General features: G+C 57.6%; 1 protein-coding gene across 1 annotated transcript in view; it reads left to right on the forward strand.

Annotated features, from left to right (window-relative positions):
- ADAM12 (ADAM metallopeptidase domain 12) overlaps positions 1 to 16323 on the forward strand; it is a 319392-nt gene that overhangs the window by 267115 nt on the left and 35954 nt on the right. The window contains exons 12-14 of the mRNA XM_062215166.1: positions 2824 to 3001; positions 9732 to 9821; positions 11580 to 11775. Of these exons, the coding sequence (XP_062071150.1) occupies positions 2824 to 3001; positions 9732 to 9821; positions 11580 to 11775 (464 nt within the window). The remainder of the gene's footprint in view (positions 1 to 2823; positions 3002 to 9731; positions 9822 to 11579; positions 11776 to 16323) is intronic.

Genomic DNA, 16323 nt, shown 5'->3' on the forward strand with positions numbered 1-16323 from the left:
TCTCCTTCTCTACTCCCTTGTCGTGTTTGCCTCACTGAAAGGCAAGCTCCGTGATGAGGGGTTTTGTGCATGTTGTTCCCAGCCACGTCCCCAAGGCTGATACCCCAGCCTCTTGGGCGCTGGGGAACTACAGGATCACTGGGTGGCAAGTGATCAACTGCTCTGCTTTTGTTTTCCTCTACTGCTTAGGGGGAATTGGGAGATCTTAGTAGAGTGACTTCTGTCACACCTGGTGTCCCCAAGGGGAAATCGGCAAAGATGTCCCACAGGTGCAAGGTGTGCCGCAGACTCATCGCCGTCTGGGTGGACAGCTGGGGTGTTGTGGGAAGCTGGTAGGAAAGCCGACTGGCCAAATGCAGTGAGTAGGCAGGAGCATCTGCCGAAGGCCCATGGCCTTCCCAAAGGGTCGCGCTGGGATTGCACTGGGCAAGTCAGAAAGGACCCAGCTGGAGGGAAGAGGGCCCGCTCCCATCTGCCCACAGCCGGAGCCGATCATGGTGGTGATGTGGAAGGCGGGCAGTGTGCAGAGGTGGCCGTGTGGTGTGAGCCCCACTGAGGAAGGACCGGCTTAGGGTCGGGGAATCCATCACAACCTCAGCCGGCATAGACGGAGGCAGCCTCCAGGACCAAATGCCAGATGCGGGCTGTGGGGCCGCGAATCTAAGTGACGGAGGATTTTCAGCGCCTTTGGAGTTTGTTCTTCAACAGGTGGCTAAGGGAAGTAGACACTGATCGCAGCAGAGGTCACTGTGCTGTGACATCCAGCCCAGACGCGGAAATGTTTTGTCAACAACGTCCTGTCCCGTTCTCCCTGAGACACTCGGCAGGTTACATCCTGGACTTCAGCAGACCCCATCCATTGAAGATGTTTCATGTCAACATGCCCACTCCCAGGCCCGAAATGGGTGTGCCTGTTACCGTGTGAGAGGATGAGATGGGCGGATGAGGCCGGTCCCGGCGCTCCTGTCCCCTGGGGGCTGTGCACTTTCTCTGTTCCCGTGGGACACTGGCGCCCAGTCCCCTTCTGGGTTCTCTCTCCTGCTCCTCTTGCCGGAAACCTTTCCTGAGACTTCGGTTTTGTCCTAATGTCCGTCCTAATTTACCATCTTCTAGCAGTCAGTCCCTTTCTAGAAGGACCTGATTGTGAACTGTCAATTGTCACACGTCCACATGGCAATAAATCGGTGTGCCTGGTGTTTAGGGTCCCTGATCACCCTGGACACACACGTGTGTTCTCAGAAAAAGGACGCGGTTCCTCAGAGCTCGGTGAGGTGTATTCTTTGCAGAGAGAATTGGTGTCAATTAGCTGTATAAGGTACCAGCCTCGCCGATGCAAACCTTTCCTACATGCAAAACAGTACAAAGTGTAATATTTTGAAACTGTCCAGTGTCACTTTGATACCAGGATTCACCAATCTGTCCACCAAGGAAAGGTATAAAGATTGCAAGGGGAACTTTGCTCCCGCACTTACAGTAAGCCCTGGCCGGGGTGGGACTTAGGTGTGGGTGTAGCCATAGGTCAGTGTTATGCTCCAGTGTCAGTGATCTGGGGTTGATCGCAGCACTTGGTGGGGGAGGGTGGTAGGAGCAGTGTGACTGTGACCACGTGTGCACGGACTTGAACTACTGTCAGAGGCAGTCAGTACCTGGGGCTGGTCTCCCGTCACTGGGGAGACAGAGCGGCTTGGGTTGGGTTGGCCAATGGACTTGGAGTCAAGCGTTGTCCTCCTGTGGACGTCTCCATGGAGAGGGTGGTAGGGGTTTGCTGGGCCTCACATCCTTACTGGTGGCAAAACCCACAGGGTTTCGGTCATGCTTGTCCCCAGAGTGCTTGCTGCCTGCAGACATGGGAAAACGTGTTTGGGAACAGAGTGAGACACTCCACGTGAGGGTGCTTCCAGAAGTTCATGGAGAATGGAGTTCAGAGGTTTGAATGCTACATGTTTTTTGAAATCCATGCACAGTTTTTTGTAAAACAAAACTTCCATGAACTTTGGAGGCACCCGGTGTATGTTGAGTCACCCAGCTGCCGTAGGAAACAACCCTCGGAGGTTTCATGGTCACGGGTGCTCCCCTCTTGCTGGCTGCTCTGGGACTCCCTGCAGTGAGTCAGGGGGGTGCTGGGTCTGTGTCCTCTGGCTCCTGAAGCCGTGGAATGCACTGATCTCAGCTCCCAGAGGGGGACAGCTAGGACATCAGTAAGGAGTAACCCCTTAAATGCCATCCGCTGAGGGACTCGCCTCTCTCGTGGTCATGTTCTGCCATCAAGAATTGGTCACACAGCCCATGCAGGTGCGTGGGACTGGGCAGCCCTTGAGCCCGTGGAAGGGGAGTACAACTTTGCTGGGCACTTGAGCTGACTGTGCCCCGTCTCTGTGGCCCTGGGATTTAGAGGCTAGAGTAGGCTCTCCTGACCACCTCCGTTCTCTTCCAGCAGTGCTGGGGGACAGCAGGGATTTGACCTCTGTGGGCTGAATGCCCACATTGACCAGGTCTGACCTGGGTAGAGATGCGGGCCCCTGGAACCATGGACTTGACAAGCTTGGTGTTGGCACGTTGGGTTCTTGTTACAGATCCTCAGAATTCCCTTTCTCTTGCACCGTTTCCGCCAGAGCTGTCTGGAGTAGTTGTTGGGTCAAGCGCGTCCTCGGCAGAGGTGATGGCCGTGCATAGGAGCGGGTGGCACCATGCAGGCTGCACCTTGATGCCATTGCTCACTGAGACCCACAGCGGACCCCTGGGCGGACGTCGCCAGGGCTGACCAGGGGCAACAGGAGAGGCCGACCTGTGCCCTAACCGCTGCTCTGGGCTGTCCGTCCGCAGGTACCCGTTCCCCATGGTGTTCAGCAGCTGCAGCAAGAAGGACTTGGAGACCAGCCTGGAGAAGGGGATGGGGATGTGCCTCTTCAACCTGCCCGAGGTCAAGCAGTCCTTCGGGGGCCGCAAGTGTGGCAACGGCTACGTGGAGGAAGGAGAGCAGTGCGACTGTGGGGAGCCAGAGGTAAGAAGGCCGCCTCCACCGTAGCAAGCAGCGATAACCTGGAGGAGTGCCGCGGGGCCGTGGAACCCAGGCCCCCGCCCAGGGAGGTGGCTTTCTGGATTCTTAGCTCTGGCGTAGAATCTGTGGTTGAAGGGCACGGTGTTCTCAGCAAGACGAGGGCAAGAACGATAAGAAAGCGTTTAGCTGTGAGTTTGATGGAGAAGAAAGCCTCGGCATTCGGGCTTCAAGTGGCTCGTCAGCACCATCTCTCTCTCTGGAAGGCTGCTACGAGAGGGGAATTTGAATGAGCAGCGTTTGTTTCTAGCCCAGCTGAAATCCTGTCCCTGCTGCCGCAGCCGCCCCCGTATGTAGGACCTGGTGCTCCAGCCGCTGCCTACAGGCGTCGGAAGCACCGAGCGAAAGGCGGCGCCGTTTTTAACCAGCTCGGGCTTACGCACCCCTGTCCTGTGGCCAGTATCGGGCCTTTGTCTCCTTTCTCTAGGGCCCAACATAAAGGTAGTCAGCCTAAGAATTGGGGTTTTTTTTTTTCAAGGATTTTTATATGCATGTATGTATGATTTTAAAAGGTAGAGTTACAGAAGGAGAGAGATCTTCTGTCCACTCCCCAGGTAGCTGCAACAGCCAGGGCTGGGCCAGACTAAGCCAGGAGCTTCTTCCAGGTCTCCCATGTGGGTGCAGGGGCCCAAGGACTTGAGCCATCTTCCACTGCTTTCCCAGGCGTGTTAGCAGGGAGTTGGATCAGAAGTGGAACAGCCTGGACTGGAAGTGGCGCCCATATGGGATGCCAGCACCGCAGGCAGCAGCTTTACTGGCTACACCACAGAACCAGCTCCAGAATAAGAATTTCAGCAGCGGAGCTGGCGCTATGGCATAGTGGGCTAAGCCTCCAACTGTGGCACGAGCATCCCACATGGGCGCCAGTTCATGTCCCGGCTGCTCCTCTATTTTTTTATTTTTGACAGAGTGGACAGTGAGAGAGAGACAGAGAGAAAGGTCTTCCTTTTGCCGTTGGTTCACCCTCCAATGGCCGCCGCGGTAGCGCGCTGCGGCCGGCGCACCGCGCTGATCCGATGGCAGGAGCCAGGTTCTTATCCTGGTCTCCCATGGGGTGCAGGGCCCAAGCACTTGGGCCATCCTCCACTGCACTCCCTGGCCACAGCAGAGAGCTGGCCTGGAAGAGGGGCAACCGGGACAGGATCGGTGCCCCGACCGGGACTAGAACCCGGTGTGCCAGCGCCGCAAGGCGGAGGATTAGCCTAGTGAGCCGCAGCGCCGGCCCGGCTGCTCCTCTTCCAACCCAGCTCCCTGCTATGGCCTGGGAAAGCAGCAGAAGATGGCCCATGTGCTTGAGCCCCTGCACCCATGTGGAAGACCCAGAAGAGGCTCCTGGCTTCGGATTGGCCCAGCTCTAGCTGTTGCTGCTATCTGGGGAGTGAACCAGCAGGTGGAAGACCTTTCTCACTGTCTCCCCCGCTCTCTATCTCCCAAATAAATAAAATCTTAAAAAAAAAAAAAATTGTAACAGCTGCTTGTTAACCTTGAGAACGAAAGGACACAGTGAGACCAACCAGGTAAACAGGTGCCCCTCAAAGCTCAGAGGAGGCTGGGATTAGAACACACCCAGGCCAGTGCTTGTCAGGCAGGTGGCTGACGTGTGGGATTCGCTACCCTGGAGTCCATGTAAGCTGATGAGCAGGACATTCCATGTGGCTTGGCCAGCTCTGTCGATGTGCTCGGGGCTCATCGATGTGTCGATGGCTCGGGAAGCACGGGTTTGAGAAGGCTGCCCTGAAACTGGGCATCCTAGGGCAGAGGGAGGATGGGCTGAGACTCCGAGGACCTCATTGAGTCTGGTGTTCATCACGGGGACAGAAGCGTCATCATGCCCCAGCCCCGAGCCTCTGGGGTTTCCGTGCCAGCAGGCACAAGGTCTGATGGTTTCCACGAGAGTGTTGCAGGTGTGCAAGGGCTGGGCGAGGGCGTGTGCTGGGCTCTGTCCGTTGTGTGCCTCTTCCAAGCTCGGAGCTTACTGATATCAGTGGAGTTGCCTACCGTGCATTGAATTTTGATCACAATGACCAGAGAGCCTCACCGCGTAGGAGAGAACCTTAATTGTAATGCTGCAGAAAACCTTTTTAAGATCAGCAGAGGAGGGGCCAGCGCTGTGGCAAAGTAGGCTAAGCTTCCGCCTGCAGTGCCGGCATCTCCTATCAGCACCGGTTCTCACGTGGGCTGCTCTTCTTCTGATCCAGTTATGGCCTGTGAAAGCAGTGGAGGATGGCCTAACTGCTCAGACCCCTCACCTGCTTAGGAGACCCGGAGAAAGCTCCTGGCTTCAAATCGGCCCAGCTCCAGCCATTGTGGCCATTGGGGGAGTGAACCAGTGGATGGAAGACCTTTCTGTCTCTCCCTCTCTAGAACTCTGCCTCCCATATAATGAATAAAATCTTAAAAAGAAAAGAGATTAGTGGAGGATCACTTGAAGCTGGGGGAAAGGAACTCCATGCCGGCCTTGTTAACGATTTGAAGAAAAACAAGATTAAATCGCCCGTATTTCTCAGGAGAGACCATATTGACTTAGGACGCTTTGTCATTGGTTTGAACTCCTTGTGATTGTTTATTAGTCTAAGTCAATTTGGCAGCTCTTGATGGAGCCATGAGTGTTTGGCTTTGGACTGATGCCGTCGGCTGTCACCGTTCCCTGTGCCACCAGCAGCAGCAGCAGCACGGCTGCCACCCTCCCCACCATCACTGCCATACCAGCACCATCACCACTGCCCCACCGCCCCACAGACCATCGTCTCCATAGCAACCATCGCCACCACCCCACAGACCACCATCTCCATAGCTACCAGCATCATCACCACTGCCCCACTGCCCCACAGACCACCATCTCCATGGCTACCAGCACCCCTCCCCCACGGCTGCCACCCTCCCCACCATCACTGCCATACCAGCACCATCACCACCGCCCCACAGACCATCGTCTCCATAGCAACCATCGCCACCACCCCATCACCCCACAGACCACCATCTCCATAGCTACCAGCATCATCACCACTGCCCCACCCCCACAGACCACCATCTCCATGGCTACCAGTACCCCTCCCCCCACCACACCACAGACCACCACCTCTATAGCTACCAGCACCCCTCCCCCCACCGCACCACAGGCCGCCATCTCCATAGCTACCAGCACCCCTCCCCCACGGCTGCCACCCCCCCCCATTAATCATCACAGCCATTGCTGTCTCCTCGGCCACCATCACCATCCGCGTCCCCACCACCACCACTGTGTCAGCGAGTGGTTCAGAGCCTAGAACCGGCCGGCCCTTCCTGTCCAGATCCTCTGCCCTGTGACCAATCAGCCGGGCAGCTTGGCAGGTGCGTGCCATCTCCCCAGTAGCACACCTCATTGCAAAGCAGCTTGGGTATTCCTGATTCCTTCCTTGGGTAGACCTGAATTCTGCTCACACACGGTTCCCAACTTCATTTTTCTAGGGCTAGGGTCCTCACTTTGTGGGATAAGTTCCTTCCCTTCATCCACACGTCTTCCTTCCAAGAAATCTTTCAAAGTCACAGAAGAGCCTTTTGCCACACGTTTTTCATTTTTGCTTTGCAAAAGAGGTCAAGCTCAAACGGAGTCATAGGAGGGTGACGGCTGATTTCCAGGCTCCGGACTCTTTTGGCCAAGACTTTAGGCAGACCCGTTAGCCAGGGCTCTCCATCCCACTACCCGTGCACAGGCCCTGCAGTGTTCCTGAGGCCTAGGCATCAGACTGGTCCCCACGTGCCTGCCCCAGAGCGGGACTCTGTGTCACCGCCTCGGGTCGCATCAGGGAGCCGGGGAGTGAGCGGTGAGAACAGTGCTCCCCCGCTCTCAGAAATCCTCCCCATTATTTTTGGGAAGATGCACTGCTACCTCCTCCCAGCCCATTGTGAGAGACTCCACATCTCCCACGACGGCCTGAGAATGCCAGCGAGGGTTTCGCAGAGAATCTAACGCTTTCTTTAGACTCTCTCTGTTGGAGACTCGGTGTTCACTGGCTCTGCTGCACTTCTCTGAGCACTAAGATAAGAATGTATCAGCAGATGAAGACTTTGTCTCTTCTGAGAAACACGGTACCGCACGAGACACGAGACACAGATTCGGGGCTACTTAAAAGGCAAGCGATTGCGAAAGGCTTCCCGTACAGGGCGTTGGATTGATGGCAACATACGGCTGTGCTGACAACTCACTCACTCTTCCAGCTAACAGGCTTGGGGAGCAGCCTTATCTCCTTGTTTAAAGTCAAGAGGATGCCGGTAGCTTGCAAATATCTTTTAGACTTGGTTATCTTTCTCACATTATCAACCCCCTTTGAAGTCAAACCATTCTACTTGGCTGTATTTCCATTTGAGCTGCTGCTTATATTACTTGGTGAGTTGGAGGGAAAAAGAGAAAGGATTTTAGGACCCAGATATAGGATGGCGGGTTTCACTGGGGACATCGAGGAACTTGGCTTGGTTGGCCGTTGTTGGCTGAGGCTTGCAGACCGTGGGGAGCACCACGACTTTTCTGTGCGTCCCATGGCCCTGAGCTGGAGCAAAAAGCAGAACAAATTCTGAGCTTTTTTAGTTTCTAAGTCCATGAGTCAGAGGCTCTCACTGCCCTGGACGTTACAGCTACAACTTCTGGTTGGCAGTTTTATCTTACTGTATACATTACACATTCCGGATGTTTATAAAGCCCTCCGACAAATCTAAGATTTAATAACTTGGGAAGTGTGGATGATGGGAGCAAGCGGCAAACACCCAGAGAGCATCATTCATGGCTTTCCACAGGATGCGGCTTGGGCTTCTCACCATAAATCTTCCAGACTATTGAGAAAATCTTATTAATCGCACTTCTGATACTAATATCAATCTGTCCCCCAAAAGCTGGCTTCGGGAGCAAACTGTTATACCGTCCAATTAGTCTATGCCCAGCCTCACCTTTGCCAATAGTGTATGAATTCTTTAAGGAACATCATTTTTGAATATTTTTTAAAGATTTATTTATTTATTTGAAAGGCAGAGTTACAGAGAGACAGAGGTCTTCCATCCGCTGGTTCACTCCCCACATGGCTGCAATGGCTAGAGCTTCGCCGATCTGGAGCTGGGAGCCAGGAGAGTCCTCTTGGTCTCCCTCATGGATGCAGGGGCTCAAGGACATGGGCCACCCTCCACTGCTCTCCCAGGCCACAGCAGAGAGCTGGGTGGGAAGTGGAGCAGCCGGGACTCAAACCAGCACCCGTATGGGATGCCGGTACTGTAGGATGGCGGCTTTACCTGCTATGCCACAGCGCTGGCCATTGAATATTTTTTTTTAAATTGATAAAGGAAGCAGTATTGCAGGCTCAGGGAACATTCCGTCTTACGATGAGGGTGGTTTCCTCTAAAACACGAAGCCCCGAGTTACTGGAACGCTCTGGAGAATGAGGATTTCTGCCACTCCCTGGGTAACCGTGAGAACAGCCTGAGCCGAGGACCAAGCAGGGAGTCCTCTCGTTTCCTTCACGAGGGAGAAGTGGGGCCTGTGAAGGAGGTTCACTCTCTCTCGCCCTGGTTTCTAATCGTCCATCTGTCTGTTGAAACCCCCTGCAGATCGGGGGCCGGCGTTTGGCACAGCCACTAAAACGCTGCTCGGGATGCCTGCGTCCCTTGCTGCAGGGCGTGGGTTCAAGTCCCTGCGCCAGCTCTGAGTCCAGCTTCCTGCTGAGGTGCACCCCGGGAGGCAGCGGTAATGGCCCCAGGTGGAAACCCAGGTTGAGTCTGGACCCCTGGGAGGCAGCGGTGATGGCCCCAGGTGGGAGACCCAGGTTGAGTCTGGGCCCCTGGGAGGCAGCGGTGATGGCCCCAGGTGGGAGACCCAGGTTGAGTCTGGACCCCTGGGAGGCAGCGGTGATGGCCCCAGGTGGAGACCCAGGTTGAGTCTGGGCCCCTGGGAGGCAGCAGTGATGGCCCCAGGTGGGAGACCCAGGTTGAGTCTGGGCCCCTGGGAGGCAGCGGTGATGGCCCCAGGTGGGAGACCCAGGTTGAGTCTGGGCTCCTGGCTTCAGCCTAGCCCAGCCGCAGCCGTTGTGGACGTGTGGGGAGAGAACCAGCAGATGGAGCATCTCTGGCTCTCCCTTTGTTCCTGTGCCTTTCAAATAAAATGAAAAAAATTAATTTCCCACAAATCAAAGAGCCCCAGCCCCCAGACCTGCTTCCTGGCCTCTGGGGCTGTGCTAACGTCCGCTCCTGCTCCTTGGTGGGCCTTGTCCAGCCTGGTAGCTGTGCACTGGGCGAGGGGCTCCTGCACACCTGCCGTTGCAGCGTGCACTTGATCTCTATCAAGTGCTCAGACAAAGCGAGTTGACTTGGTGAGTGAGCCCCATGTGAGACCCCGCCACAGACCCCACCGTGCTGTGCCTGGAGAGTTTCCCGGCCACGCAGCCTTCCTGTCCCGGCCCTTTGCTCCCACAACAGGTACTTGTGTGCTTCCAACCTTCCCAGGGACTCCTAGACCGTGTCGGGAGCGTTCATGGACTCTGCACAGAAGTTTTGTTTTCTTGCAGATGAAAACGCTCGGGCAGGCAGGTTTCTGTCCAGGTGCCAGCCTCTCGTGTTCTCTGTTCCCCTCTGCGGTCGCCCAAGACGTGACCTTTGCACTTAGCGAGCTGGCCGCACTGTACGGCCCTGTCCATCAGAGCCCACTCCCCTCTTCCAGGAATGTACGAACCGCTGCTGCAACGCCACGACCTGCACTCTGAAGGCAGACGCCGTGTGCGCGCACGGGCTGTGCTGCGAAGACTGCCAGGTGAGTGCCTGGGGGCTGCGGCCCGACCCTGACGGCACCGGCAGGTGCGGAGCCGGCGCCGGGTGGTGCTTGAGCAGTGGGGGCGGTGGCTGCGTTGTGTGCAGGTGGGCAATATCCAGCCCTCGTTTTGGATTAGCTCCCCATCTTCCAGCAAGATGCACAGTTTAACTGCTAATCATCTGTGATAAATTGCTTGTGGGCTGGAAACGAATAGAGCCGCAAAACTCAAGCTCAACATCCAGTGTTCTTTTCCAGGCATGGGGGCATCAGGCCCGCGGGCCTTAGGAGTCCACAGATTCGCTTGTTCGGGCCCTGCCGCCGAGACAAGCATGGGTGGGACTCGAGTTCAGTAAATGCACAGCAGGCTCGTTTGTAAGCTGGTCCTTTTGTACAGCCTGCGAGAGACGTTGTAAATATCGAAACAGCCCTCGGCAGAGGAAAGGTTCCCCAGCCCTGGATACATTGGAGGCCGGTGGGACCCTTTCACCAGAACCGGAACCAACCCCCGTCCCACAGGCTCACCCCCGGTCCTCTGCTTGATCCCAAGAACGTCGTCCTGGTGACCCAGCAGCTGCCTGGGGTTGTGTGTCAACGTCTCCATCTCAGTGTCTTCCCGACAGAAGGGTTGGTTGACCTGGCCCAGCCAACAGTGGTCCTTTCTGGTGCCTTGGTGTGGACCAGACTGGGCTGCTGCTAAGATAATCCCCGCCATGGCAGTAGGTCAGGGTTAGCGCTAGCTGTGAGTGTCCCCGTCTCGTTGTCTGCCATCTGGCAGGCCGGAGGCCTGCGTTGTTGATGCAGAGGCTCCGAGGGCAGTCACACTCCTTCCTAGTGAAGCAATGGATCCCGCGTTCTGCTTATAGGACACTCCTTTAGCGTCCCACCCGAGCACGGCGACACAGAGGTGCCCTGGAACCCTCCCGGCCAGCTTCAGATATCCCTCAGCCCCACCTAACGGTGGCGAGCTCGGGGAATAGTATGAGGCCAGTTCCTGCGCCCACCGAGTGGGATGGAAGGAGCCTGGGACAGGATTGAGGGTGCGTAGGAAGCCAGGCTGAGCTTACGACAGACCCAGGGCAGGATGCAAGGGAGGAGACAGGCAGGGGTCCGTGGTGACGCCTGGTGCCATCTCCTTGGACTCGCACACTCCTTTCTGCCCCTCGACCTTCGAGAAGGGGGCAGGAGTCGCCAGATCACTGCAGTGTGCGGGGAGCCACGCCCAGGGTGTGGGGCCCTGGCTGCGCTGCCCCAGACCAGCCTCTCTGGGCCTCAGTCCCCCGATCCAGCGTCTCCAGCACCCTCTCCCACGCCCTTGTTTTGCTGTTTCTCTCCCCAAGGAGGCTGAAGGAGGTTCCAGGGTTGAGCGACAAAGTAACATTGTATGTTGATTGTGGCCTGGGAAGTAGTTTTGTTAATGCCAACCCTGCGGTGGGAATGTCCGCTTAGGAATGTGGCAGTGTTGGCCACCGCAGAGCTTCCCCGTGAGACTCCCCCAGCCCAGCAGCCACCCCACCCTCCCTCCCCTTCCCCAGAGGGCTCAGGTACCAGCAACCTGCTCATCTGCTCATCTGAGACCCTACTGTTGCCCGAGACTAGAAAGAGGCTGCTCTCGGGTCAGTGCAGGATGAGGGGACTGAGTCGTGAGCTCTCTGTGCTGTGTTAGCGACCCCACCCCCTCCTGTGGCACCCTGGGGGTGCCGCTGGGGCCGCCTCCGCCTCTCCCTCAGGAGTTGAGCGTAACCCACCCTCTGCTTTCAGCTGAAGCCTGCGGGGACGGCGTGCAGGGGCTCCAGCAACTCCTGCGACCTCCCGGAGTTCTGCACAGGGACCGGTCCTCACTGCCCGGCCAACGTGTACCTGCACGACGGGCACCCGTGCCAGGGCGTGGACGGCTACTGCTACAACGGCATCTGCCAGACCCACGAGCAGCAGTGTGTCACACTCTGGGGACCAGGTAAGTGGGGTGCAGGCGGGCCTGGGGTGGTGGAACAGGGGAGGCCATGCTGTTTCCACCTGGGCAGGTGGTGGGGGGAGGAGCCAGGGCCACGCTGGGCAGAGTGGCAGAAGGGGGACGCTGCCTGGAGCGGCTCTTGAGCTCAATGTGACGCCTCCATGTGTTCTTGCCCACACAGATGGACGGACAGTCCCACCACATTCAGGTCGTGGTGACCCAGCTTCGAGCTCAGACCAGACCCCGTCAAGGGCTAGGGGTGGCAGAGAGAGGAACCGGGAGGGCTTCTGTGAGTGGGAGGACAGTGGGATGAGAGCCTGGGCGGCGGAGCTCAGGGCACGTGGGGAGGTGCGCGACAGCCTGGACGCCGCCGTCTGATGCAAAGGCAGTGACGGATTTGGTGTGCGTTTCAGGGAAGGCACCCGGGGGAAGGTGGCCAGGGCGCAGTGGCCGGCTCACCCATGAGGCCACCGTTCGTTGTTCACTGCTTTCTGGGGCTGGGGGCAGGGCCCTGGGCTGTGTGCTCGGCATGCCTCATCTCTGGTAACCGTCCGATGGCCCCTGAGCTGGGGATTATGACCATGAGGCTCCAGCTCTGAGGCCAGAAGTTCGTTTCCCAAGGTCACGAGGCTGGGATTCGAACCCAGGCCATTATGACCCGGTACCCTGAAAGGGCAGGTTCTAGATGCCCACAGGCCAGGGTGAGGAGAACCAGTCCCCTGAGTGTCTCTCCTCCACGGCCCCATCTTTGGGGCCAGAAATCCAGGGCCTGGGAGGGCATCCATTTGTGATTTGCTGCCTGTCTCCAGCTCCCAGGATTCGGGCTGCAAAGCCCCTGGGGGGTACTTTCCCCAAATGGAGGCCCCTGCCCCATCTTGTGCCCTCTCACTTCCCCTGCTGCAGTGTAGCCCCACCCCTTGGCTTGCTCTCCCTCCTGCTGGCCACAGGGCCGACCTCAGTCTTGGCCAGAGAGTCCAATGGCGCCAGCGAGGCCAGTGTGGTCAGCCGGGCCCAGGGCAGGGGCTGGGGCAGGGGGGCAGTGCTGACATTTGTCCATTGTTTGTGATGAGGTACGTGGCTCTGGAGTGAGCAGGGAGGCCAGCTGTGATGGAAAATGCTGACGGAATGTCGGAGCTTGGGTTTTACCTGTGATGTGGAAGCAAGGACCAAGCACAGGTCGCAAGGACAGGTGTTTCCAGAGCTGGGCACCTGCCTGGAACCCCTTCCCCAGCAGCCAGTGCTGCCCCTTGACCTTGCAGCTCCCTAGTAGAGCAAGAGCAGCGTGGTCACAGCGACCCCTAGAGGAGCTGCCTCAATGCTCCCCAGGTGCACACACGCAGGCAGGTGTACTGTGGGGGCTCTGGGTCCTGGGCCCACACACGCGGGCAGGCGTGCCGAGGGGGCTCTGGGTCCTGGGCCCACACACGCGGGCAGGCGTGCCGAGGGGGCTCTGGGTCCTGGGCCCACACACGCGGGCAGGCGTGCCGAGGGGGCTCTGGGTCCTGGGCCCACACACGCGGGCAGGCGTGCCGAGGGGGCTCTGGGTCCTGGGCCCACACACGCGGGCAGGCGTGCCGAGGGGGCTCTGGGTCCTGGGCCCACACACGCGGGCAGGCGTGCCGAGGGGGCTCTGAGTCCTGGGCCCACACACGCGGGCAGGTGTACTGTGGGGGCTCTGGGTCCTGGGCCCTGAGTGCTTTGTCTTTGGCTCTGCCTCGCCCTTGACCCTGGCCTGCTGGGCCATGCGGTGCTCTAGACAATAGTAGGGTGGGGGGCGGCACTGTTGTGGCCATGACTGGGCAGGCAGACGGCCATGTGGGCTTGACGGGGCTTAGTAACTGAGGTCACTTTGGGACGGCTGCAGCCGCTGGCCAGATCTGTGCAGCTGGAAGCATCCCCAGTGACCGTCCCCTGCCCAGCCCTTCTCAGAGACAATAATGGTCCCTTCTTGAGTTACAAGCGCTGTGATGGGGCTCCTTTCCAAGGAGCATTCTGGGGGCAGGGCACTCGCGGCACCAGGAGCTTGGGGGAGCGACCATGTCCTTCAGCACCGTGCTGCGTGGTGACACCTGGCCCCGTGTCCAAGTGAGCTCAGCTGGAATGCACAGTTCTCTCTGCCCCTGAGGGACTCCTGGCTGCAGGCCCTTAGCGCACCGTGACCAGGGCTGGTAGTTATGATCTCATCGGCTGGTCCTGCCCAAGCCGCCAGGATCGTGCCTTCCCAGCTTCCAGCAGCCACTGTGTTCCTTGGCCCCTTCATCCAGCATTTTCCACCCTCCGTCTCCCTCTGACCCTCTGGCCTGCCTCTTCCGTAGACCTCGTGACGTCACAGGGCCTGCTGGATCACCCAGGCCCATGTCCCCATTCTGTCTCTCATGTAATCCCGTCGTCATGTAAGGTGCATGGTTCCAGGTTCCAGGTGAGGGTGTGGACCCTCTGGGGTGGGGCTGAAGCTTACTAGCAGGGTGACATCAGCAAACTGCTCGCCACGTTAGGCCTCATCTGTCAAATGGGCACAGCACCTACCCCGTGGGGCTACTGCCATCCTCTGGCCAATCCTGCAGTCTATAGTCTACAGGATGTTCCGTGTGTAGGGCCCTGCCAGGTGCATCCAAACTCTGTGACACAGGTGCTCACAGACCAGTGACCAAGATGCCCAAATCCTGGGCCTTGTGAAAGGGGCTGTGACAGGACCCCAGGCACCATATGGTGGGCTGGACGGCGCAGACACCAGGCTTTGTAGGTGAGGGCAGATCTGCCCCTCTTGCCGGGGTGAGAGAGGAAGCAGAGGGAGTGGCGTGTAGGTGGAGGCAGGGGCAGTGGGAGCGGCACACAGACTGCAGGTGGTTCTGTGTGTGTAGCACCTGGGCTAGGCTTGAGGACCAGAACCCTTGTCTGTCCATGTCCCCTGCCCCCCACAACTCCCTGCAGGCCTGCTCCGTGTAAGAGGCTGGCTCACGGGCCCCGGTCCTGCCGGAGTGACACTTCCCACAGTCCCTGTGTGCTCTCACCCAGACCTGGCATGGAGTCGGGATCTGCCTCCATCCCAGCAGCCTCCCGGGACAGGCGCGGTCCTGGGGGCAGGGGTAGCTGCTTCCGCCAGGCTCCCCGGCCAGCCAGATGCACTGGGGCGAGAACGCCTTCTCATGCTTTGTGACAGTGCTTGGTTTGAATTAGCTTTTCATGATTCAGAGAAGGAGAACTTGTTGTCAGGCATGTGTGTGCAGTATTTCTTCTCCCCGCCCCTCAGGGAGTACCCTGGGCTGTGGCCACGTTTGCCTCCAGGGAAGTATGGTGACTCAGAGCCCAGGAGTCATCCAGTTCCTGCTCCTGGCCCGGGGACCTGGCCGAGCCGTTGAGCCATCTGGAATCCTCCAGTGACACGCAGGATGTCCGTTACTCCGTCTGCAGATCTGGCTGCCCGTCCTGACCGGATGGGCCCTTCCTTCCAACTAACGATCCCTTTTAGCAATGGGCTTTTCTCAACCCAGCATTGTATTTCAGTAAAACAACCCTACTTCCAAATCTGCCTACAAAGAAAAGGATAGAAAATTCAAAACATATGCCTGCGACGCCCAGCTAGCAAGGTCACTTGGAGAATACCTTTGGAGTTTTTGGGTGCATTTGTTTGTTTTTCTAATTGTTCTTGTTGTGGGCAGTGCTCTTGCTGGCTGGCAGTTCGGTTTCTTTCAACGGCTCTTTCTGCCTCAAATCTTGTATCTCAAGACCTCGTACGTTGCTGTCAAACCATACCTGTTATCTGCAGCCAGACTGGACAGCTTGAGTTTAGTGTTCTTTGTCCCGGTCGGTCTTCATAGCCACAAAGATGTCCTGCCCGTGTGATGTGACCTTCCTTGCTTGTGCAGTGCAAGCTGCATCCGTCTCCCTAGGTAGCACGGCGGCTTCCCCAGGGTGGTTTGTCACAATCACGTGGCTACTGAAACCATTACTTGGAGATAACCACACATCTAAAGCCATAAACAAGTTGCGTTGGGGAAGTCCTGACATATGTTAGTTTTCTGTCGTGTGTCAGCCACCAGACTCCAGGGTCCTTGGACTTATGCAGTGTGAGCCGGCCACGTTTTCTGGGCTGGTAGGTACTCGGTGTTTATCCGCAAGGCTGGTTCCTATGAGCTTGGCTCGTTGGGATCCACCTGGGACAGTGCATCCGCAAAACCCCTACAACTCCAGTGGGTGCAGGTGGGAAGGGAAGGTATTTTTCCGAGAGGCCTGTTGTTTGAGACAGGAAAGTGTCCCTTCGGATGTGCGCATTTGGGTTTCAGTTTCTGATGGAGGCAGACGCTGGTGGAGGAAAGAGATGGGAGACCTGGACAAGCCCGGGTTGCTCACCGCAATGCCTTTGTCTCGGGTCTCAGGGACAGGGGCTTCGAAGTCACTGACAGAAGGGAGACGGGGTGGGGCTGACTGAACTGGAGACGTGCATTAGCATAATGCAGTCATTTTAAGTAAAAGATTAGGTTGAGTAAATTGTGGGCTTCATTGGAGATGCCATCATGTCTCTTTCAGAAGACATAAAGACACTGGAGACTT

Source organism: Lepus europaeus, chromosome 17 (genome assembly GCF_033115175.1).
Source record: "Lepus europaeus isolate LE1 chromosome 17, mLepTim1.pri, whole genome shotgun sequence".
NCBI lineage: Eukaryota > Metazoa > Chordata > Mammalia > Lagomorpha > Leporidae > Lepus > Lepus europaeus.